Source organism: Bos indicus x Bos taurus, chromosome 22 (assembly GCF_003369695.1).
Source record: "Bos indicus x Bos taurus breed Angus x Brahman F1 hybrid chromosome 22, Bos_hybrid_MaternalHap_v2.0, whole genome shotgun sequence".
Taxonomy (NCBI): Eukaryota; Metazoa; Chordata; class Mammalia; order Artiodactyla; family Bovidae; genus Bos; species Bos indicus x Bos taurus.
Genome location: NC_040097.1, coordinates 46,801,400 through 46,826,018, shown reverse-complemented (window position 1 = coordinate 46,826,018; position 24,619 = coordinate 46,801,400). Strand labels below are relative to the sequence as shown.

The window sequence follows — 24,619 nt, the reverse complement described above, 5'->3', positions numbered from 1 at the left end:
CATGAAGAAGAATTTGAGACTCAGTCTTACTTAGATATCCACTTAAACGGATCATAAGTCACTGAGAGTTAAAGCAGAAATTTAGTATTTCTAGGCTAAACATTGTTCTGACATTTCTTTTGGTTCCAGTTTTGAAAGGAATCAAAATATCAGAGAAACTCAAGACATCATGAGACTAACATCACATCACCCTCAGCAACGGCCCAAGAGACGCACGAGCAGGTGCGTGAGCTCTTACCAGCGGGATGAGCAGGCTGACGAGGTCTATGAGAGGCTTGCCGAGTAGCAGCAGGTCTTCCGCGGCCTGAGTGCTCCCTCCTGAGCCGGATTTCTGTGCCTGAACAGGTAGAGGAGAGGGGAAGGGTCTTGGAGATTAGTCAGCTTGGCTACGGGAGACCAGTGCAACACCTGATGGCGGCCGGGGAGGCCTCTAACCGCAGGCCCCCAGGAGAAGTTTCGCGCGGTCACCACGTGGCAGAGAGAGCACATGCTGCCACCAGCTCAGGCCACAGAGGGGTGTGGGTGATAAACCAACAGCAAGGACGGCCACTGGCAGGATGATGTTGATGTTGACAGACCCTGGGGGGCAAGCACTTTTTCTTCTGAACCATCCTGAGACATGGTGAGGTTATCCCCATTTTTCAGGGGAGAAAACTGAAGTTCAGAGAGGTTGAGTAGTATGTCTGAAGTCCCACAGATAATGAATGACTTAGCTGGAGTATGAATCCAGGCTAAATGACTCCAGATAACCCAAGCTTGCTTCTTCTGGGCACTTCTATGCACCTTTTATGATGCAAACCAAATCCATTCTACTGTGTTCTCCATCTCTATATGCACACATCTGCTTGAATAACATCTAAAATATTTATCGAATGAATAGGCTTTGGACTGGGGCTTCCCTGGTGACTCAGTAGGAAAGAATCCACCTGCAATGCAGGAGATGTGGCAGGAGCCACTGGTTTGATCCCTGGGCCGGGAAGATCCCCTGCAGAAGGAAATGGCAACCCACTCCAACATTCTGGCCTGGAAAGAGGAACCTGGTGGGCTACAGTCCATGGGATTGCAGAGTTGGACACAACTGAGTGATTAACAACATCAACAAGACTTTGGACTACTGCATGAAGAGGCTCAGATACGGGTCTACAGTGCCTAGGAAGAATGCAATGAAACAAGAATTGAGAAAGGAGTGGCTTTAAGGATGTCTTTTTTCCAGGAGCTTTTTATAAACTGTCTCATTCTAGAGGAGATTTCTATGAGAGATGAGTAATTTTAAACTGAGAGAAGTCACTGATTATTGTGTTTGCTATAGTATATACACATTTCATTTGCGTATACGCTCTGTTTTTAATTTCACTCAGAACAAAACTACTAGGTAAGGACCTTTGCCAGAGCCTTTGAGTAGGCTGCCCCACCTCAGGTCCTTACTCTGGACCCTAGGGCCCCTCTCATAAATGTCAAGGCTCCTTCTGCCTCCAGGCCTATGGATGGAATCTGGGTTGCCTGCTTTCCTTGGTTCAAAAGGACATTATGGAAAATCAGACATCTGCCTTTTAACAGCTTGCACTGCTCTACAGCCAAGGGGGATGACAGTAATCAGTAGCTCGGAGTTTCGTCCCACCTCTCCCCTAGCTCTATCTCAACCCCTGGCCTCTACCAGAAAGGTGGGACTTTCTCCCAGAAAACAGATTTGTAGCACTACCCTAGGTCTGAACCTTTGTGAGGCTCGGCTGTTGATCTTGCCTTCTGAAGCATGATGTAAGGCAGAATACTGATCTTTTCACATTAGCACATTAGCCTTTAGAGAAGATGACTGCCTCTTGGAAAAGATAAGGTAGTCCTGCGAGCCAGCACCTAGACAGCGAAGGGCACCGTGCCACTGCTTCCTTTCCAAACACATGTAAGCAAGGAGACACGTCCACAAACACGAGCACACACTGTGGGACTCTTCCCACCCGAATGGCCAGTGGCCCTCCAGACCCTCCACAATCTACAGTCATTTCTTATTGTCACCAAGAAACATCCCAACCCTGCCTGCCAGTATTTGGGTACCAACTCCCTGCAGAGATGCCGAGGGTTCCAGAAAGGGATTGCTACAGCTCTACACAGAGGGAGGTGCACATCAGGGACGCACCTGAAATTCAACGCTCCCCCCAAGGTACAGGTTCACAGCAGAAGCTTTGTGTGCTAAGTGCATCACATGCGGGGAGCTGAGCAACAAACCCGAGGCCCAGCTAGCCTCTCTCAGGGTCTCCCTAGCTCCCCAACAGCACACATTCTCGGTCAGCCTTTCGATTCGCAGATGCCTTCTGTGTGCATGTTACAGAGGGATCTATTTTTAACATTTATTTATATATTTGGCTATGCTGGGTCTTAGTTGTGGCATGTGGGACCTTTAGTTGCAGCATGTGAACGCTTGGTTGCGGCATGTGGGATCTACTTCCCTGACCAGGGATCGAACCCAGGCCCTTTTCGTTGGGAGTGCAATGGCACTTAGCCATCGGACTACCAGGGAAGTCCCCAGAAGTCTAAGTCACTCAGTCATGTCCGACTCTTTGTGACGCCATGGACTATAGAATTCTCCATAGTCCATGGAATTCTCCAGGCCAGAATACTGCAGTGGTAGCCTTTCCCTTCTCCAGGAGATCTTCCCAACCCAGGGATCGAACCCAGGTCTCCTGCACTGCAGGCGGATTCTTCACCTGCTGAGCCACAAGGGCAGTTCAAGAATACTGGAGTGGGTAGCCTCTCCCCTCTCCAGTGGGCCTTCTCGGCCTAGGAATCAAACCAGGGTCTCCTGCACTGCAGGTGCATTCTTTACCAACTGAGCTACCAGGGATGCCCAGAGGGCTCTTTTAACAGCAAGAAGCACCCCGCCTCTGCTGCGACGTCGCTGTGCAGTGCTCTGCCTTTGCCTGTGGTCCCCCGACCCCTGCCCACAACTCACTGCTCCAGGCACTGCTGGGTGGCAACTGACCCCACTCCTGGCCATCCTGGGTTCTTGGTCCCCCCAGCTGTCACAGCCTGAACAAGAGGAGATGGCAGACTGAGCCAGGTGCTACCAGTAAAATCTACTGGATTTGGTGAAGGATTGGAGGAGGAATATGAAAAAGGGAAATTTTAAGAATAACTCCCAGGTTTCTAGTATGGCAGGATGAGAGTGGTGGGGCTTTCAAGCAGGAGGATGGTGTGGGAGGTGGATCCTGAGCTCTGCTTTGGACATGCTGAATTTGAGGGGACCATGGGACATTCTAGTGGTCCTGTTTAGGAAACTACTGGATATATTAAGAATAGATCTCAGATGAGATCCCTAGGTTGTAGACATGTAAAATGTGGGAATGACAACTTGTGAGCCATATGTAATATTAAATGGGAATATATTAATAGCATTACCTAAAATGAGATGAAGGGATTCAGCTAACTTATTGGCATTAAAAAAGGCTAGGGAGGATATAAACCTATTACATCTAACATTATATGAGTCTAGCACACAGAGGGCAGGTAAGAACCCCCCTGCCAATGCAGGGGATGTAAGAGACATGGGTTTGACCCCCGGGTCGGGAAGATCCCCAGGAAGAAAAAATGGCAACCCACTCCAGTATTCTTGCCTGGAGAGTTTCATGTACAGAGGAGCTTGGTGAGCTACAGTCCATGGTGTTGCAAAGAGTCAGACACAACTGAGCATTTGAGACACAACAAGGCATTTGTAGAGAACAAGAGACAGTCAGTTCTTCAGGCAATTGCTGTCTGATGTCCTAAGCAGGTTTAATTTAAGCATAACCAGCAGTGGTGTGGCCAGACCAATCCAAGTCAGACCTCAGTGTGCTTCCCAAAAACCATCACTCACATGCTTGCCATGCACAGATGATACAACTCAGTCCCAGGCTGTAGAACCTCACAATTTCATTAAAAGAATGGCAGGCTTTACTATGGTAAACAGTATGGAGGTTCTTCAAAAAACTAGTGTCGCCACATAATCCAGCAATCCCACTCCTAGACATATACCCAGACGAAACTACAGACACATGCATCCCTATGTTCACAGCAGCACTGTTTACAACAGCCAAGACATGGAAGCAATCTAAGTGACCACCAACAGATGAATGGTTAAAGAAGATGTGGTACATATACACGATGGAATACAATTCAGCAATAAAAATTGCCATTTGCAGCAACACGAATAGATCTAGAGATTACCATACTGAGTGAAGTCACCAAAAGAAAGATAAATACAAAATACATGATATTGTTTATATTTGAAATATAAACTACAACACGGGTGAACCTATCTATGAAACAGAAATAGAATCACGGACACAGAACAGACTGGTGGTTGCCATGGGGGAGGATGGGAGTGGTTATGGATCGGGAGTGTGGGATTAGCAGATGCAAACTATTACGTACAGAATGGATAAATAGCAAGGTCCTAGTGTATAGCACAGGGAACTATATTCAGCATCTAGTGATAAACTGTAATGTAAAGGAATATATATAACTGAGTCACTGCTATATAGCAGAAATTAACACAGTATTATAAATTAACTATACTTAAAAAAAAAAAACCAATGGTAAGCTTTCCACTGCACTAAAGGCAGAACGTGGAAACTGCTACAGTGGACGTGGAAATACAGCTGAGGTGGGATTGGGGAACGGTGACAAGACTTCATCGTTGGACGGTGGGGTGAGGTCTACAGGGAAGGACATGCACAGCCCGTGCTTCAGGTGCTGGCATCTGCTGCGGAAAGAGTGGTGAGGTGCAGGAGCCCCATGGAAAAGGCCAAGGTGACTGTTTGGTGTAGGTACAGGAAGCACAAATGAATGACAGGCGAGGCTGGAAAATCACCCTGGGGCTGATCATTCAAGGCCTGGAGTGTCTTGCCAAGCAAATGATCTTGTGATGAGATGAAGAGATATCATCAGTTTTCAAAGGGAGGGAGACGCATGCTGAGGACCATGGGCTACAACAGACAAATCTCACTTGTATTCAACCATGAGACAGAAGAGGTCGCAAGAATACGAAGAACTGTACAAAAAAGGTTTTAATGACCCAGATAACCACGATGGGGTGGTCACTCACCTAGAGCCAGACATTCTGGAACGTGAAGTCAAGTGAGCCATAGGAAGCATTACTCTGAACAAAGCTAGTGGACATGATAGAATTCAGCTGAGCTATTTCAAATCCTAAAAGATGATGCTGTGAAAGTGCTATACTCAATATGCCAGAAATTTTGGAAAACTCAGCAGTGGCCACCACAGGACTGGAAAGGGTCAGTTTTCACTCCAATCCCAAAGAAAGGCAACACCAAAGACTGTTCAAACTACTGTATAATTGCACTCATTTCACATGCTAGCAAGGTAATGCTCAAAATTCTTCAACCTAGGCTTCAACAGTATGTGAACCAAGAACTTCCATATGTACAAGTTAGATTTAGAAAAGGCAGAGGAACCAGAGATCAAATTGCCAACATATGCTAGATCATAGGAAAACTCAAAAATATACAATTCCAGAAAAATAAATGATCCAGTCAAAAATGGGCCATAGAACTAAACAGACATTTCTTCAAAGAAGAAAAAGCAAGGGATTTTTTAAAAAAAGACATCTACCTCCCGTTCATTGACTATACTAAAGCCTTTGACAGGGTGGATCATAACAATCTGTGGAAAATTTTTAGAGATGGGAATTTACCAGACCACCTTACCTAGCTCCAGGACACAAATGTATGCAGCACAAGAAGTAACAATTAGAACTGGACATGGAACAATGGACTGGTTCAAAATTGGGAAAGAAGTACATCAAGGCTATATAATATAGTCACTCTGCGTATTTAACTTTTATGTAGAATACATTATGCAAAATGTCGGGCTGGACGAATCCTAAGCTGGAATCAAGAATGCTGGGAGAAATATTAACAACCTCAGATATGAAGACACCACTCTAATGGCAGAAAGAAAAGAGGAACTAAAGAGCCTCTTGATGAGGGTGAAAGAGGAGAGTGAAAAGCTGGCTTAAAACTCAACACTAAAAAAGCTAAGATCATGGCATCCAGTCCCATCATTTCTTGACAAATAGATGGGGGTAAGTAGAAGCAGTGACAAATCTTATTTTCTTGAGTTTTCAAAATCACCGCAGACAGTGACTGCAGCCACAGAATTAAAAGATGCTTGGTCCTTGGAAGAAAAGCTATGACAAACCTAGACAGCATATTAAAAAGAAGAGACATCACTTTGCCAACAAAAATTCATATAGTCAAAGCAATGGGTTTTTCCAGTAGTCATGTGTGAATGTGAGAGTTGAACCATAAAGAAGGCAGAGCACTGAAGAATTGAAGCTTTTGAATTGTGGTGCTGGAGAAGACTCTTGAGACGCCCTTGGACAGCAAAGATATCAAACCAGTTAATCCTAAAGGAAATCAACCTTAAATATTCATTGGAAGGACTGATGCTGAAGCTGAAGCTCCAACACTTTGGCCACCTAATGCAAAGAGCTGACTCACTGGAAACGACCCTGATACTGGGAAAGAATGAGGACAGGAAGAGAAGGGGGTGACAGAGGATGAGACGGTTGGATGGCATCACTGACTCAATAGACATGAGTTTGACCAAACTCCAGGAGATAATGAAGGACAGAGAAACCTGGTGTGCTGCCGTTGATGTGGTTGCAAAGAGCTAGACACGACTTCAGTTGGTGACTGGACAACCAGACAGGGGCAAGCTCATGCGGAAAACAGCAGGGAGAAAGCCGTGGAGGAGTCGAACCAGCAACTTCAAGAGATACTGAAATAGAGGGACTTCCCTGGTGATCCAGCGGTTAAGACTCCATGCTTCCATGCAGAGGGCATGGGTTTGATTCCTGGTCTGGAAGCTAAGATCCCACAAGCGGCACAGAATGAACAAAAATAAATAAAAATGACTTTCTTACAGAGAGTGAGATACTAAAATAGGGTAAAGCCCCCATCCCAACAGCCTTCACTTGAGTGTGAGATGAAGGAGGACTCAGGGGCCACATTTCAGTCTTAGGGCAACACTGACACATCTACTAATGGAAACCAGTTTAATCACCCTCCTCTCAAGTAATGCGTGAAGTTTCTCCCATCACTCCAGAAATGACAGACAAGAGCCAGATTGGGAAGTCAGGTGACCTGGATTTTGGTACTGAATATTTTCCTTCCTTAACCCCCAAACTTGGTGAGTTCCCTGCACCCCCTTTCCCTCTGCAGGACCCTGGACACGGTTCAAGGTGATGATTTGCTCCACTATCTGCATGCTGATGGTCTTACCAAAATGAACCTCCCTGACACTCAACAACCTTCCTCTCTTGATGCCTGTGCCAAGATCACAGGGGCCAAGCCCTGGGCTAGGCTCACAAATGCAAAATAAAACCATACATTAATACCTCATAAGCCTGCTAGGAGTTGGTTTACTCCATAAATACAAACTGAGTCCTTCCCTAATGTTAGGACACAGACATGAGAATATCACAGCCCCCACGAACCCTCTGTAAACAGGAAGGGGAGGTGAGTGTCTTCCCTCTTGTTGCTATTAATAACATAGCGACCAATCATGGCTTACTTTCCCTGGGCCAAGTATATGTACTTTCAGTTCAGTTCAGTCGCTCAGTCGTGTCCGACTCTGTGACCGCGTGAACTGCAGCATACCAGGCTTCCCTGTCCATCATCAACTCTCAGAGACTGTTCAAACTCATGTCCATCGAGTTGGTGATGCCATTCAACCATCTCATCCTCTGTTGTCCCCTTCTCCTCCTGTCTTCAGTTTTTCCCAGGATCAGGGTCTTTTCCAATGAATCAGTTCTTCACATCAGGTGGCCAAAGTATTGGAGTTTCAGCTTCAGCATCAGTCCTTCCAATGAATATTCAGGACTGATTTCCTTTAGGATGGACTGGTTGCATCTCCTTGCAGTCCAAGGGACTCTCAAGTGTCTTCTCTGACACCACACTTCAAAAGCATCAATCTTCAGCGCTCAACTTTTTTTTTTTTTTAACTTTACATAATTGTATTAGTTTTGCCAAATATCAAAATGAATCCGCGCTCAACTTCTTTATAGTCCAACTCTCACATCCATACATGACTACTGGAAAAACCATAGCTTTGACTAGATGGACCTTTGTCTGCAAAGTAACATCTCTGTTTTTAATATGCTGTCTAGGTTGGTCATAGCTTTTCTTCCAAGGAGCAAGCGTCTTTTAATTTCATGGCTGCAGTCACCATCTGCAGTGAATTTGGAGCCCAAGAAAAAAAAGTCTCTCACTATCACCATTGTTTCCCTGCCTATTTGCCATGAAGTGAGGGGACTAGATACCATGATCTTAGTTTTCTGAATGTTGAGTTTTAAGCCAACTTTTTTACTCTCCTCTTTCACTTTCATCAAGAGGCTCTTTAGTTCTTCACTTTCTGCCTTAAGGGTGGTGTTGTCTGTGTATCTGAGGTTATTGATATTTCTCCTGGCAATAAATATGTCCTTTATATTTACATATCTTGTGTTCTCTCATTTAAGTCCCTTGCTGAGTAGTTGGCACCATGTATGCTTTACAGATGAGGAAACTGACACTCAGGTGAAATAATATGCCCAGCATCTCACAGGTGAAAGTGGTGTGGCTGGGATCTGAATCCAAGGTATTCTCACCTGCAAAGCCCATGGGACGCCCCCCCACCCCACCCCACCCCACCCCACCCCGGTGAGCTGGGCACACATATTTGTCTCTGCTTCTGTATCTTTGGCATAGTACTCCTCAAGGCAAGCTGGGGGCAGAGTCTGGGCTCCTAAGAGACATTCTGACACCTCCCTCCCAACTCCTCACCTCCCTGGTACACATGCCTATGTCATATCCTTCTCCTCCCTGAAAAGGAGATAGGTGCCTCAAAATCGGAGAAGGCAATGGCACCCCACTCCAGTACTCTTGCCTGGAAAATCCCATGGATGGAGGAGCCTGGTAGGCTGCAGTCCACGGGGTCGCTAAGAGTCGGACATGACTGAGCGACTTCACTTTCACTTTTCACTTTCATGCATTGGAGAAGGAAATGGCAACCCACTCCAGTATTCTTGCCTGGAGAATCCAAGGGACGGGGGAGCCTGGTGGGCTGCCATCTATGGGGTCGCACAGAGTCGGACACGACTGAAGTGACTTAGCAGTAGCATTATCATTTTAAACACTGACAACAGTCAAGTTCTAGTTTTAAGAGGTTAGTGTTAAGAGTAGAAACGGGTTTTGAATGCAGAAGAATCCCATGTGTGGAGCATGTTTACAGATGGAAGAGGTGACTTAGGCTTCGAAAGAACCTACAGCTCAGTATTATAGAAGGATGTGTCTGTCTTTGATGCCAATTCCATTTCTTTACCCAATTCTTTCCCTAATTCAATTTCAAGGAGTCTACCACTTTCAGACAGACACCAGGTACCATGGAGATCAAAGTCGGTCGTCAAGGTCAAAAGCAATACATGGCAGCTATTACAGGGAAAGACTTAGAACAATGACAGCAATAAAACATAGACTGGTGCTAAAAAAAAAAAAAGAAAAAGAAACAGTGATGTATTGGTATACTAGCAAATTGAAAAAAGAAAATTAGAAAATAATTTGCATTAAGGAGTTTTAAACACCCTTGAATGTCTACCTGATGACTTGAAATAAATGATTTCTATTGTTCTAGAATTCAAAAAATTTTTTTAAATGTCTGATCCTTTTTATCCACAATCTCTTACAGATTGATACCATCAGAGTATCCTCTGAGAGACATCTACACCTTGAAGAATTACATAAAGCTACCATTGTGGAAACTGAAACAAGAAATGATGCTCTCTGATGAGACACTTATTAGAAAAAAGAGGGAAAACTAAGAGAAATCCATAATTCAGGATTCCGTGAGTACTTAGCCATGCTTTACTGTTCATTTAGAGCAATTACAGATGAGCAAATAAAAACAAGCAGGTAGTTCAAAGGCCAATTTCATCTACTGGCTTTACAGGTTTGGGTTAAAACTTACTATCATCTTTGCTGAGGGGCTCTTGGAATTATTCATTAAGCCACATGAAACAAGTTAAATACTTCACCAGCTTCACTGTGGACACAACACGCCATTTACCATAATGATGAATAAGAGAGACTAAACCAGGGTTGAGGGACTCATTCTTGGCTCTTGCTACTATGACTCTTGGCAAGGTATCAGAATGGTCTGCTTCCAACCTTAGCTTCTGCATCTATCCAGGCTGGTATGCTACCGTGACACACAGCACTTGCGACTTAACTGGGACTCCAAATACAACAATGAATTCCTATTGGCCGTGTCCTAACATGTGGCCTAAGTATCAGCTGACTCAGCTGTTTAGAGAAAGCATGAAAGGAGACAGGCATGTGGTGAGAGCTAACACTTGGCCAAGAAAGTACCTGATGAACTCATACACCCTTCCTGTCTCAGACCACAATGCCAGGTTACAGTCTGGGGCAACTTGACTTTTCCATGGCCACTAAATACACACCTCTAGTCCTCAAAAGCATCTTGCAATTTCACATTATTGGTCATAAGAGAAAGTAAGTGCGAGGTACATGTATGCACATGTGTGTGTGTGTGTGCACATATATTCATATTACACGTATGTGCATGTGTGTGCATGCCTGATAACTCAATCCACTACTCCTCACTAGCTAACTCGTACTGCTGGAGGTGGTGGGAGCACCATCTCCGGACAGCGAAGACTGCATAGTGCATGGCCAACCCCACAATGAGAATGACCTCTTGAGTTGCTGGCAGTTCCCTAGTAAGTGCTCAATAAGTCTTGTCTTTGGCCCCTCCTGCGTCTTTTCATATTCAAATTAGCTGTCTGACATTGATCACCCAAAGATGACTGTCAAATCATATGCTCTTTTTCAAACCGAAAGACGCATTAGAGGACGATGAGAGAAAAGAGAATGATGAGCATGTGGGACGTGGGGCAGGGCTGTTGGAAAGGCAGGGGAAGGGGTCCTCTACCTGCAGAGCCAGCCGCACGACCCCGGAGGTGTAGGTCAGCATGCCGTGCAGAATGTCCAGCAGGGAGAAGAGCAAAGCGGCTGCAGTTTCGTTGTTGCTTTTGTTGTCCGCATCCAAACACAGTGTGGCAGTCTCAGTGAACAGGCTGCAGATGTGACGGACCAGTCCTGAGAGTAAAACAGGAGAAGGGCAAAACTGTCATCATAGAACATAAGAATAACGTGCCACATGAAGCCAACAGAACAGGCACATGTATTCCATAAACTCTGAACAGTCCCTCAACTATATCTGTTGTAGACACACCTGGGAAAGGTTTTGAAAATGCAGGTCCCCAGCCCCCACTCCCAGAGAGACTGCCTAGGAGCCTGAGGCCTAGGAATATACTTGCTAAAAAGCACCCCAGGTGATTCTGATGGGAGGGTCCCCCGAATTACACTTTGAAAAACACTATCCTACAGGGACAGAAGAGTCGCTGACACTGGAAGAAAACGTGTTGGGTGTGAACATCCTCTCCCCAGGTTCTGTTTAAAGGCACAGTTCTTCATGGGATGGCTCGGTGACACAGGTGAGGCTGAGGATCTATCAGGATTGACAAATAACTGGGTCACCTCAAGAAGATAAAGCAATGAAGTGCTTTTTTCCACATGCATTCTAAAAATTATGAAATGTAACATAATGATTTCAAGCCATGTGAAATTGAGAAATTGCCAGGTTCTATCATTTTGTCTCTGCAAACTTCGTATTTACCGTGTGGTTCGTCTTCATCAACTTTTAGTTTGATGTACTTGTTACAACAAATACATTTAAGCTGGTGTTCTGTATTATTTTTGTTATGTAAAATTACACTTTGAATTCCCCAAATGATTCAGATGCAAAAGTGATGAAAAGACAACATGAAATGTCATAAATTGAAATGGTGAGGGGGTCCTTCCGTCTGAAGAGATTGTCATCGTCTGAACGTTCTAGAAAAAGTGAATCTTCAAATATAGCTATTCTATACAAGCAAACTGGGAAGAAAACTGGGTAAGGAAATATGACATGTGTTGTAAGCTGGACCTGCAATCCATTTATTTATTGGACGTGCAATCATTTATTGGACCTGCAATCCATTTGTCCCTACTTCTCAGATGATCAACTGGACGGAAGCTCTGCCAAGCATAGCCGTCCAAGCTCTGCTATCTTTAGCAAACACTGCACACTGTCATTTCCAGTAAGCCAAGCTGGTTTTCCTAGACAAGTGCAAAGTAATTAGACTACAAAGCAATTAATTCTGTCACTAAAGGCAGAGAGAAACCAAAATTACAGGGCATCAATCAAGGTTGTACTCCTTGTGGTGAAAACTGGCACAGTCACAAAGTTGAAAATAAATATATTTGAAGGGAAAGGAATCTGCTAATGAATTAATAGCAAAATTTCTCTACTGAAAGACAAGGTTTGATAGTACAACTCATCAAAGACACATGGTAAAGAAGAGCAATCGTTAAGACATGTGCATCACACTGGCAGGCATTCTCCAGTGAGTTACAAGGCATTGCTCAAGGGCAGGCTATGAATCAGCTCTTGGCGTTTGTGAGCTGCAGGGAGAGTAGAAGGGCTTTACAAAGAGGTTGCTGGGATGGGGTGAGGAGAAAGACTGGGGGAAGGGATAGTTTGGGAGTTTGGGATGGATATGTACATGCTCCTATATTTAAAATGGATAACCAAGGAGGACCTACAGTGTAGCACAGGGAGCTCTGCTCAATGTAATGTGGCAGCCCGGATGGGAGCGGGGTTTTGGGGGAGAATGGATACATGTATATGTATGCCTGAGTCCCTTCATTGTTCACCAGAAACTATCACACCATTGTCTGTTAATCGGGACTACTCAAATACAAAGTACAAAGGTTTTTTAAGAGAGTTCAGTTCAGTATTCAGTAAACACACGCTGCAGGAGAAGATGTCTTCCTTTGTGGAGTTCCCAATCTCCATGACACAGCATGCTGATGGTCAGAGGAGCAGGGAACCCGGCGATGTGAACAGCAGAGAAGGACACAGCCCGTCAGAAGGAGGCACTGACTGTCGGATACCCATCAGCGTGCTGCCTGACTCAGACGAAACAGATGATGAACAACTGTGCTCTCCCTGAGTTTCATTCCATCTTCAAGGAAGGAGTGCAAACAATGAATGCAATCAAATCCCTACTGGGCTGCACTCTCCAGCTTATTGTGTGAAGGAAAAAAGACAACAAACACCAAGCTCTGACTACAAACACAGAAGTCACCTCCTGTCATGGAAGGTGCTCATATGAGATTAGAAATGAAGTATGACCTAAATATTTCTTCACAACCGTGATAATGCCAGCAAAGCCCATTGATATGATGTAAGAGGCCTATCTCAGTCAGTGCTCTTCACAGAACTTTCACTGAAGATGAAAACTCACATTTTTCTTGTTTGAACTATGGAAACAAAGAAAGCCATGAGAAATTTTAGAAAAATGAATGCTTATTACGCTCTTCAATAATTATCAACAGTTTGCCATTGTCTTAAGTCTCCTTCAACCTCTAATAGTCCTTTCCCCACCTTCAATTTTTCATGCCATTTATTTGTTGGAGAAATGAGGATATTTTTCCTATAGATGTTCTTGTAATGCTGCTCCTGTAACCGTGCATTTCCTGTAAACTGGTAATTAGACCCAGAGACTAGACTTACTTCAGGTTTGATTATTTAGGCAATAATACTTGGAGCTGGGCATTCTGTATTCCCTGTAGCATTCTATCTGGAGGGATACACTGTCTGTCTGTTCCACCCTTAATAATGTTAAAATTGACCTAGGTGTTCTGGGATTGTTAGCCCAAGCCATGCAGTATAAACTTCCCCATCAAATATTATCTACTAATGTCCAATATCCAGTCCCATTATTTCATTAGACATGGCAATACAGAATTTTCAAATTCTATCAGTCCTGAAAGATGATGCTGTTCAAGTGCTGCACTCAATATTCCAGCAAATTTGGAAAACTCAGCAGTGGCCACAGGACTGGAAAAGGTCAGTTTTCATTCCAATCCCAAAGAAAGGCAATGCCAAAGAATGCTCAAACTACCGCACAATTGCACTCATCTCACACACTAGTAAAGTAACGCTCAAAATTCTCCAAGCCAGCCTTCAGCAATACGTGAACCGTGAACTTCCTGATGTTCAAGCTGGTTTTAGAAAAGGCAGAGGAACCAGAGATCAAATTGCCAACATCCACTGGATCATCAAAAAAGCAAGAGAGTTCCAGAAAAACATCTATTTCTGCTTTATTGACTATGCCAAAGCCTTTGACTGTGTGGATCACAATAAACTGTGGAAAATTCTGAAAGAGATGGGAATACCAGAGCACCTGACCTGCCTCTTGAGAAATCTGTATGCAGGTCAGGAAGCAACAGTTAGAACTGGACATGGAACAGACTGGTTCCAAATAGGAAAAGGAGTACGTCAAGGCTGTATATTGTCACCCTGTTTATTTAACTTATATGCAGAGTACATCATGAGAAACGCTGGACTGGAAGAAACACAAGCTGGAATCAAGATTGCCGGGAGAAATATCAATAACCTCAGATATGCAGATGACACCACCCTTATGGCAGAAAGTGAAGAGGAACTCAAAAGCCTCTTGATGAAAGTGAAAGTGGAGAGTGAAAAAGTGGGCTTAAAGCTCAACATTCAGAAAACGAAGATCATGGCATCTGGTCCCATCATTTCACGGGAAATAGATGGGGAAACAGTGGAAACAGTGTCAGACTTTAGTTTTCTGGGCTCCAAAATCACTGCAGATGGTGACTGCAGCCATGAAATTAAAAGACGCTTACTCCTTGGAAGGAAAGTTATGACCAACCTAAATAGCATATTCAAAAGCAGAGACATTAGTTTGCCAACAAAGGTCTGTCTAGTCAAGGCTATGGTTTTTCCTGTGGTCATGTATGGATGTGAGAGTTGGACTGTGAAGAAGGCTGAGAGCCGAAGAATTGATGCTTTTGAACTGTGGTGTTGGAGAAGACTCTTGAGAGTCCCTTGGATTGCAAGGAGATCCAACCAGTCCATTCTGAAGGCGATCAGCCCTGGGATTTCTCTGGACAGAATGATGCTGAAGCTGAAACTCCAGTACTTTGGCCACCTCATGGGAAGAGTTGACTCATTGGAAAAGACTGATGCTGGGAGGGATTGGGGGCAGGAGGAGAAGGGGACGACAGAGGATGAGATGGCTGGATGGCATCACTGACTCGATGGACGTGAGTCTGAGTGAACTCCAGGAGTTGGTGATGGACAGGTAGGCCTGGCGTGCTGCGATTCATGGGGTCGCAAAGAGTCGGACATGACTGAGCGACTGAACTGAACTGAACTGATCAATCCTTCTTTATTTTTTTAGCTGGTTTTCTTCTGTAAAGAAGCTTCGTTAACTGATTTGGATATCATAAAATGTGATTTGTAAAGGAAGAGCAAGGTAGATGTTTGATAAATGTTTCTTTGTTATCATCTGTCTGTTTAGGCAATGGCAACCCACTCCAGTATTCTTGCCTGGAGAATCCCCAAGGACAGAGGAACTTGGTGGGCTGCAGTCCATGGGACTGCAAAGAGTCGGACACAATTGAGCGACTAAGCACAGCCTGTTTCCAGAAGTTATTTTGGGGTGTTTGGAGGTTCCAAATGTGAGCAAAGTGGCTAGAGATTACTGAAGTTACTAATCAGTTCACTATGGAGCATCATTGTGAATGTAATAGATTTTTAAATAACATATCTTATGAATATTAATTGATTTCAATCATCATTCTTTTATGGTAAACTTGTTCCATCTTTGGTCACTGAGAGCCCTTTAAAGTGTCCTACCTTCTGCTAAGATAATATGTCCCAAGTTCAACTTATGAATTACTGCCTAAGACTGGGCATTAGCTACTTCTCCAAGGAATCCTGGTTTCTTTTAATGAGAAGGGTATTCAGAGACCACGGTCTGAGAGAAACACTCATTGCTACTGGGCCACTGATTAAGTGGACAGAGATAAGTATACACCTTTTAGACAGAGAAAAAAATAATGAGTTCATGCAGATATTTCCAATTTCAGATTCCAGAAATGGACCCTCATCTATGAGGTTAAATGATTTTCAATAAGGGAATTCTTTAGAAAAATGAAATATTTTCAATCAAAGAGAATAGATCTGTTTGAGAGAAAAAAAGGTGCTTGATCACTATTTCACATTCAAAAATTAATCTCAGGCAAACCTCAAATCTAAACATAAAAGCTAAAATTTTTAAAGTTTCAGAAGAAAATAGAAGATCTTCATAACTAAGAGGTAGGCAAGATTTTTTAGGACTCAAAAAGTCCTTTCATCATTTGAAAGTGGATAAATTACACTGCATAAAAAATTAAAACTTGTGCAAATTAAGAGACACTATTAAGAAATGCATGCTAAGTCGCTTCAGTTGTGTCCAACTCTTTGCAATGCTATGGACCTTAGCCCACCAGGCTCCTCTGTCCACGAGATCCTCTACACAGGACTACTGGAGTGAGTTGCCATGCCCTCCTCCAGGGGATCTTCCCAACTCAGGGATGAAACCTGCATTTTCTGTCTTCTGAATTGGGAGGGCGATTCTTTACCACTAGAGTTAAGAAAAAGACAAGCCAAAGACTAGGAGAAAAATTTATAAATTACATATCTAAGAACTTATATTCAGAACATATAAACAATTCCTAAACTCAATAATAAAAAACTGAAATATCCAATTTTTAAAATGGGTAATAGCCTCGAACACTTAGTTTACAAAAGATAATGTCAAAAAGCACATGAAAAGTGTTCAACACCGTTAGTCATCTGGAAAATGAAAATGAAAGTCACAGTGAGATACCACCACACAAACAGAAATAATTAGAATGAAAAACAAAACAAAACAAAACCCGACAACACTAAATGGTGGTGTGAGTGCAGAATGACCAGAACTCACAGGCATGGCTAATGGGAAACAGTTAACAGTTTTTTTAAAAAAACAAATTTTTTATTTTTTTACCATATTATCTAGCAATTCTACTCTTAGGGGTTTATCCAAGTAAAATGAAAACATATATTCACAAAAAGACTCATTAGACCTGTAGTCAAAATAGCCCCACGATGGAAATAGCCCAGCTGTCCACCAACAGGAGAACAGATAAACAAACAGATCCATTCATACAATGGAGTACTCCTCAGCAATAAAAAGGAATGGGCCACTGAATCCCACAACATGGCTGAATCTCAAAAAACAAATGGGGCCAAGAGACAGACACCAGAAACAAGTGAGGTGTATAAATTCAGTTGTAAGAATACGTTTCAAGGAAAACTCATCTATATTGATTGAAAAGAGAATAGCAGGTGCTTCTGAGGGAGGGGCAGGACAGAACTTTCTAAGGTGACAGTAATGTTCTGTACTTTAATGAGGTGTTGGCTACAGAAATGTATGCATTTCTAGAAATGCATATATATGATATATATAATATATATGGTATAAATGTTTGTTTCACTGTATATAAACCATACCTGAAGGTTTTTAACATCTATTTTGAATTGGAGGATAACTGCCTGTATTGGCTTCTGCTGTACAACAACGTGAGTCAGCTTTAAGTATACATGTGTCCCTTCTGTCTTAAGCCTCCCTCTACCCACCCACATCCCACCCCTCTGGGCCATCACAGAGCACTGTTCTGAGCTCCCTGTGTTCTACAGCAGCTCCCCTTCACTGTCCCCTTTACACATGGTGGTGTGTGTATACATCAAAGCTACTCTCTTACCCTCTCTTTCCCCTGCTATGTCCACAAGTCCATTCTGCGCATCTGTGTTTCTATTCCTATCCCACGGAAGATTCATCAATATACCACTTTCCTAGATCCATATATGTGCATGGGCTTCCCTCCCTGGTGGCTCAGATGGTAAAGAAGCCACCTGCAATGCGGGAGACCTGGGTTTGATCCCTGGGTTGGGAAGATCCCCTGGAGAAGGGCCTGGCACCCCACTCCAGTACTCCTGCATGAAGGATCCCCATGGACAGGGAAGCCTGGTGGGCTACAGACTACTAGGTTGCAAAGAGTCAGACACGACTGAGCGACAAAGCACATGTATATGTGCATTGATACACAATATCTGTTTTTCTCTTTTTGACTTGCTTCACTCTGTGTAACAGGCTCTAGTTAACACAGCTAAAAATAAAAGTGATTGGGATAAACTGGGCAGGGTGGAGGAAGTCAAGGGAAGCAGCGGGTGTGGCCCCACCGGGATGAGAGCAGTGTTTAACTGAGCACCAGCTCTCTGCCTGGCACTGGGCCTTTACCGGGCTTTTTACATGTCACATTTCATCTGAATTCTCTAAGAGCTTCAGGAGAGCTTTTTATCCAGATGCTGTTATCTCCACTTTGTATAAGGGAAAGCAAAATCTCACGGCATTTAAGTAAGCAGTTCAAGGTCACCAAGTAAGCAGAAGTCATCAAGTGATCTGGACCTGCATATATTTTAACTCTTGAGGTCCACGGACTTTTATAAATACCACGGAGCCTCCGGGAGCAGCCAGTGGGGAACTGAGACCAGAAAGTCAAAGAGGAGGCCTTTGCAATTTGGCCATGACCACGTGCTGGTGTGCTGGGAAACAAGGAGGAGGAAGAAACGTGAGTTAACAAGTGTGATTTGTGACTTTGTGGCAACAGTGAAGTGTGGCCAAAAGGCTCCGGAAAGAGAAAAACCAGACTCACCAGAAGTGAGCAAGTGAGTTTTCTAGGAACAATAAGTTAGTTTTCGAATTTTGAGATAACGTCCAGATGCCAGAGTCCAAAGGTAGTTGAAATGAGGGCACAGAAACTGGGTAGAAGTCAGACTGGAAAAAGAGAGGTGGAAGATGACCGGAGAGGGTGGGAAGTTTCCAAGGGTGAGAAGACCCTAGACAGGAAAGGGATTCATAGGAGAAATGAGGCAAAGGTGCCAGCATAACAGAAAAAGAACCACGATAACGTAAGGCCACAGGTATCAATGAATGAGGAGAGTCAATCAGGAAAACGGTGTCAAGGCTGTAGAGTTGACACAGATCGAAGCCTGAGAAAAGTTCACCGATTGGCTCATTTCCAGGTCCCTGATGACTTGTTGGTAAAGTCCGTAGGGTCCCATGCCCTGAAGTCAGACTTCAAGTTGCCAAAGCTTTCGTGTTACATCTCCCCACATACCACATAGGTTTTGACATATTTGCTTCCATTCTATCCAGAATTTCCCCATAGAGGGAGTTAGGAAATAGAGTTTCTTGGAAGGAAGGGGAGTGTAGACTTAGATTTGCATGAAGCTGACCACGCCAGTTGCCCAACCACTGTGAGGGCCGAGGAGGGAGCCCCTGAGTCCCCAAGCCTGACCCACGGGACCCAAGGATAAGACTGTTAGCAGAGCGCTGTGAACGACCTCACACAGGACACATGTTCCTAAAGTGAAGGAATACATCTAAGGAGGTGGTGAAGGGAAGGAAAGGAAAGGAAAGTGACATTCCCTATGTCTCCACTTTCCTTCTCCCCAGTCAAGAGAAAGATCCCCTGCCTCCAAAGAGATGGAAGTCCCAGGACACTGCCAGAGTTGTGTTCTCCAGAATGAGGTGGGAACCACCATCAGCAGGCACATGGGTTTGACTCTCTCGTCTACCTCCCTCCCAAGAAGGCTGAGGACAATACAGTGGAGGCGGAGGCCTGAGCCCCTGGGAGTGGCCTAGCCATGCCTTTTGTTGTTGTCTTGGGAGGGGGTTTCCTCTCCTTTTCACTCAGGCCCCAGACAGAGATACACTTATGACAAACCTAAACAGCATATGAGAGACATCACTTTGTTGACAAAGGTCCATATAGTCAAAGCTATGATTTTTCCAGTAGTCATATAAGGATGTGAGAGTTGGACCATAAAGAAGGCTGAGCACCAATGAATTGATGCCTTCCAACTGTGGTTCTGGAGAAAACTCTTGAGAGTCCCTTGGACTGCAAGATTAAACCAATCAATCCTAAAAGAAATCAACCCTGAAAATTCATTGGAAGGACTGATGCTGAAGCTTCAGCTTCAGCACTCTGGCCAACTGGTGCAAAGAACTGACCCATTGGAAAAGACCCTGATGCTGGGAAAGACAGGGCAAGAGGATGAAGGGGCAGCAGACGATGAGATGGTTGGATGGCATCATTAACTCAATGGACATGAGTCTGAACAAACTCTGGCAGACAGAAGGACAGGGAAGCCTGGCATACTGCAGTCCATGGGGTTGCAAAGAGTTGGACACGACCTAGTGACTAAACAAGAACCACCACCACCTCTGGCTTAGGTCAGCTCTGCTTCAGACCTCCTGGGGCAAATGCACAGGCCCCTGCTGTATCCCCTGCCATCCCCCTCAGGCTAGATGGCTTCCATCTCCGTGCAAGGAAGAGAAGGTACTCCTGCATGAAGGGGTTAAGATCCAAGAGTGAAATTTCAACACAGAGGCAAATATACAGGGAAAGCCATAGTCAACTGTTTCTCACAGACAACTCTGTTTCTTGCAGTCAGCTCTGTTTCTCGAGCAGCAGGTAGACCTAGTGTAGGCAGGGCTAACAGCAAGGTTTCTGTGCCTTGCCCGCCTATCATCTCCCTTGGAGATCCTGTACAAAGACACTGAGGATAGCGTTCTATCATTTCCCAGTCCTCTGGCCAGATGACATCTTAACATTCCATCCCAACATCTCTGAAAGAAATAAAAATTAAGATAAAAAATGCAAGAACTATTTCACATGGATCATAACCAACTCTTTAAAAAAAGAATCCAAGAATTATTCTGCATTAAGGCATCTGGTCCCATCACTTCATGGCAAATAGATGGGGAAACAATGGAAACAGTGACAGACTTTATTTTTCTGGGCTCCAAAATCACTGCAGATGGTGACCGCAGCCATGAAATTAAAAGACAATTGCTCCTTGGAAGAAAAGCTATGACCAACCTAGACAGCATATTAAAAAGCAGAGACACTACTTTGCCAACAAAGGTCCATCTAGTCAAAGCTATGGTTTTTCTAGTAGTCATATATGGATGTGAGAGCTGGACTATAAAGAAAGCTGAGTGCTGGAGAACTGATGCTTCTAAACTGTGGTTTTGGAGAAGACTCGAGAGTCCCTTGGACTGCAAGGAGATCCAACCAGTCAATCCTAAAGGAAATCAGTCCTGAAGCTCCAATACTTTGGCCACCTGATGCGAAGAACTGACTCACTGGAAAAGACCCTGATGCTGGGAAAGATTGAAGGTGGGAGGAGAAGGGGATGACAGAGGATGAGATGGTTGGACGGCATCACCAACTCGATAGATATGAGTTTGAGCAGGCTCTGGGAGTTGGTGATGGACAGGAAAGCCTGGCGTGCTGCAGTCCATGGGGTCATAGAGTTGGACACGACTGAGCAACTGAACTGAATTATAAGCAGATCTCTAAAGGAGCCATCCCCATAAGTTCTTTCCAAGTATTTAATGTTCCAGAGATATTAACATGCATGAGCTGCTTCCAACTTTGGTCACTCCAGCCAAGGTCATTTTGTCCTTATTATACTATTACTTTCTCAAAATCTGTTGGAGCAGAGAACAAATGTGAGAGTACACTTTGAAATTCCAAGCTTTTGAAAGTACTTTTCCTTTCTATCATTAATGATTTGAAAACAACACTCTAAATCCAAGGGTAACCTCCCCAGATAGAGGCTTCCTTGCAGATAATCCCACATTTACATCAAACAAACATGAGGTCATTTCCACTAGGGTCCATCAGAGTCAACCTGAATAGACAATCTGGAAGAGGAGTATAAAAACATCTGTGCAATTCAATGTGGGGAAAGGGTTGCGTTTTTCCCAAGTTGACCAATGCTTAACCACCAAAACCACCAGAGTCACACCACGTCAGCTGAGTTAAAAGTCTTCTTTTAAACATTGAGGGTGAAAGTGGTGATGTCGTTCTGAACACAATGAAGGATAAACGGAGATGTCTGTGAACGGCAGGTTCTAGGCCAAAGTGAAGGAGCTGCCACCCACACACAGAAATAGCCCCAGAGGAAAATATGTCCAAACTTTTCTGAGGTTAAGAATGGCTGAGCCATCTCAGAGTTGGCCTTTGCCTCTGTTATTCCAGTCTGTGAATCTTTGTCCAATGTGCCTACACAGGCTGGCAGAGGGGCTTCCTAAGAGGCCCTGGGGGTCCACACTGGGCCCAGGGCCAGTCCAACGCCTGGTCCCGGCCTCCATCCTCCCCCTGCGTTGGCCCTCTCAATTCTGACTCCTCCATCCGGGAGCTTTGGTCCACGTTCACCTTTGGAGTCCACTCTCACCTTAAGCCCTCACCCCACACCAGTCACTCCAAACACTGAGGGCCCCTGGGAGTCTGGCTTTCTCCAGTCAGGAAAGGGATACTGAAACATCTTGCTTCATGAGGACAACTAGCCAATTCATAATCCTGTGCTCTGAAATTACTACCTCACTGAACTTGAAATGCAAAGTACCTCACAGGCTGGGACCTCTCAAACGTGATGGACACTAATGTTTAAACGACATTTTTTCTTCTGAAAACCTGAAGGGACTCTAGTCAGGGCATTCATTTTGAACTACTTTCCTATGAAAACTCTATATATTATAGAGTCTATCTTAAAAACAAAACTCACTCCAGTTCCCCTGAGTCCACAGTGATCCCTAGATCCTCCTGTGATTAGCAATAGAATCACTTAGTTCCCCAGATAAACAAGACTGAGTTGAACTGTTCCAAGTTTCTGATTCGAAGATCATGGCATGTGGTCTCATCACTTCATGGGAAATAGATGGGGAAACAGTGGAAACAGTGTCAGAATTTATTTTGGGGGGCTCCAAAATCACTGCAAATGGTGACTGCAACCATGAAATTAAAAGATGCTTACTCCTTGGAAGGAAAGTTATGACCAACCTAGATAGCATATTCAAAAGCAGAGACATTACTTTGCCAACAAAGGTCCATTTAGTCAAGGCTATTGTTTTTCCAGTGGTCACGTATGGATGCGAGAGTTGGACTGTGAAGAAAGCTGAGCGCCAAAGAATTGATGCTTTTGAACTGTGGTGTTGGAGAAGACTCTTGAGAGTCCCTTGGACTGCAAAGAGATCCAACCAGTCCATTCTAAAGGAGATCAGCCCTGGGTGTTCTTTGGAAGGAATGATGTTAAAGCTGAAACTCCAATACTTTGGCCACCTCATGCGAAGAGTTGACTCTTTGGAAAAGACTCTGATGCTGGGAGGGATTGGGGGCAGGAGGAAAAGGGGATGACAAAGGATGAGATGGTGGGATGGCATCACTGACTCGATGGACGTGAGTCTGAGTGAACTCCGGGAGATGCTGATGGACAGGGAGGCCTGGCGTACGCAATTCATGGGGTCGCAAAGAGTCGGACACAACTGAGTGACTGAACTGAACTGAAGTTTCTGATTTATTCTGGCCACCTGTCTCATGGGCTACAATGTGCTTTTCTGATTTAAACAGAGATGCTGAATTTCAGCAACAGGTAAACCTATTTTTCTGTGTGGCCAAAAATGAGGGTCTAGTTGCATACTTGAGAGGTAAAAGTTTTGGGCAGAACGAACTCAATTATAAAAACTACTGAAAGGAGAAGTTTAACACACTTAAGGGATTTATGCACTGAGGCACATGAGAATTTTGATTACTCAGAGACAGCTAAAAGAGCTTAGATTAATTTAAGCAAGTACACCTGGAGCAATTTCGGAATGTGAGAATATACAGAAGTGGATGCCAACTTCATCCCTGAAACGTATCATACAATATCATTTATGACTAATACTAATAGTAACTTTTATTAACTCAGAGGGGCAGAAAGTTTCCAAGTTTTATCAGGAAATTAATGGGAAAAGAACAATGGATCATTCAGCTCCAAGACCCAGGAAAGCGTTGGAAGAGAGTGGGATGGAGGAGCAGGGAGGGAGTGGGGAGATCTAAGGTCCTCCTGCAAAGCCTGAGAGCTTTGTCTAATTTGGCTCCAATAACAACACAGCATTTGCAGAATTATGGAGGGGCTTTTATGAGTGGGACCCTAAGCCAGAGATATGCTCTTGAGGGCCCAGAAGATTCCTTCCCCTGCCATCCATCTCCGAGCTGGTAAGAGTGACATGCATCAGTCAATCAAACACTGGGTCATTTGCAGTACTTGGAGCACTTGTGATGTAAATTTCATTGTGCCAGACAATGAGGGGAAAAAACTCAAAAAAAAAAAAAGTTCCTTCCCTTCAAGGCCCATTAAAAAGACATCCATATGTGATTTTCAAGTTTACAGCTAGTCCAAGACTTTTGTATTTCTACAGAGTAGAATTATTTTATCACGCTGTTTCTGGAAAATATGACTAACAGTTTTGAAGCTACTAATTTTATGTCGAGATTTAAAGTTCATAATTGTTATCTTTGGAAAATATTATTTGATCTACAGTATGTCCAATTCAATTTAATAAAATCATTTTATAACAGGGGAAAAAAAGATAACCACATGTGAAACACATGAGAGAATAAAACACTAGCTTGTAGCTACCAGTTAGAGAGCAAGGATCAATGGAAGGATGGGGCAAGCATTTATAGGGAAGGAGGGATGGGAAGTGACCTTGGGAAGACAGCAGGGTTTGGAC

General features: G+C 44.0%; 1 protein-coding gene across 4 annotated transcripts in view; it reads right to left on the bottom strand.

Annotated features, from left to right (window-relative positions):
• The window catches only part of ULK4 (unc-51 like kinase 4), a 519,962-nt gene that overhangs the window by 150,087 nt on the left and 345,256 nt on the right, over positions 1–24,619 (bottom strand). For all 4 annotated transcript variants that reach the window (XM_027522707.1, XM_027522705.1, XM_027522704.1 and 1 more), the window contains 2 exons: positions 10,978–11,144; positions 239–337 (listed from right to left, as the gene is read on the bottom strand). In XM_027522707.1, coding sequence (XP_027378508.1) covers positions 239–337; positions 10,978–11,144 — 266 coding nt within the window. The remainder of the gene's footprint in view (positions 1–238; positions 338–10,977; positions 11,145–24,619) is intronic.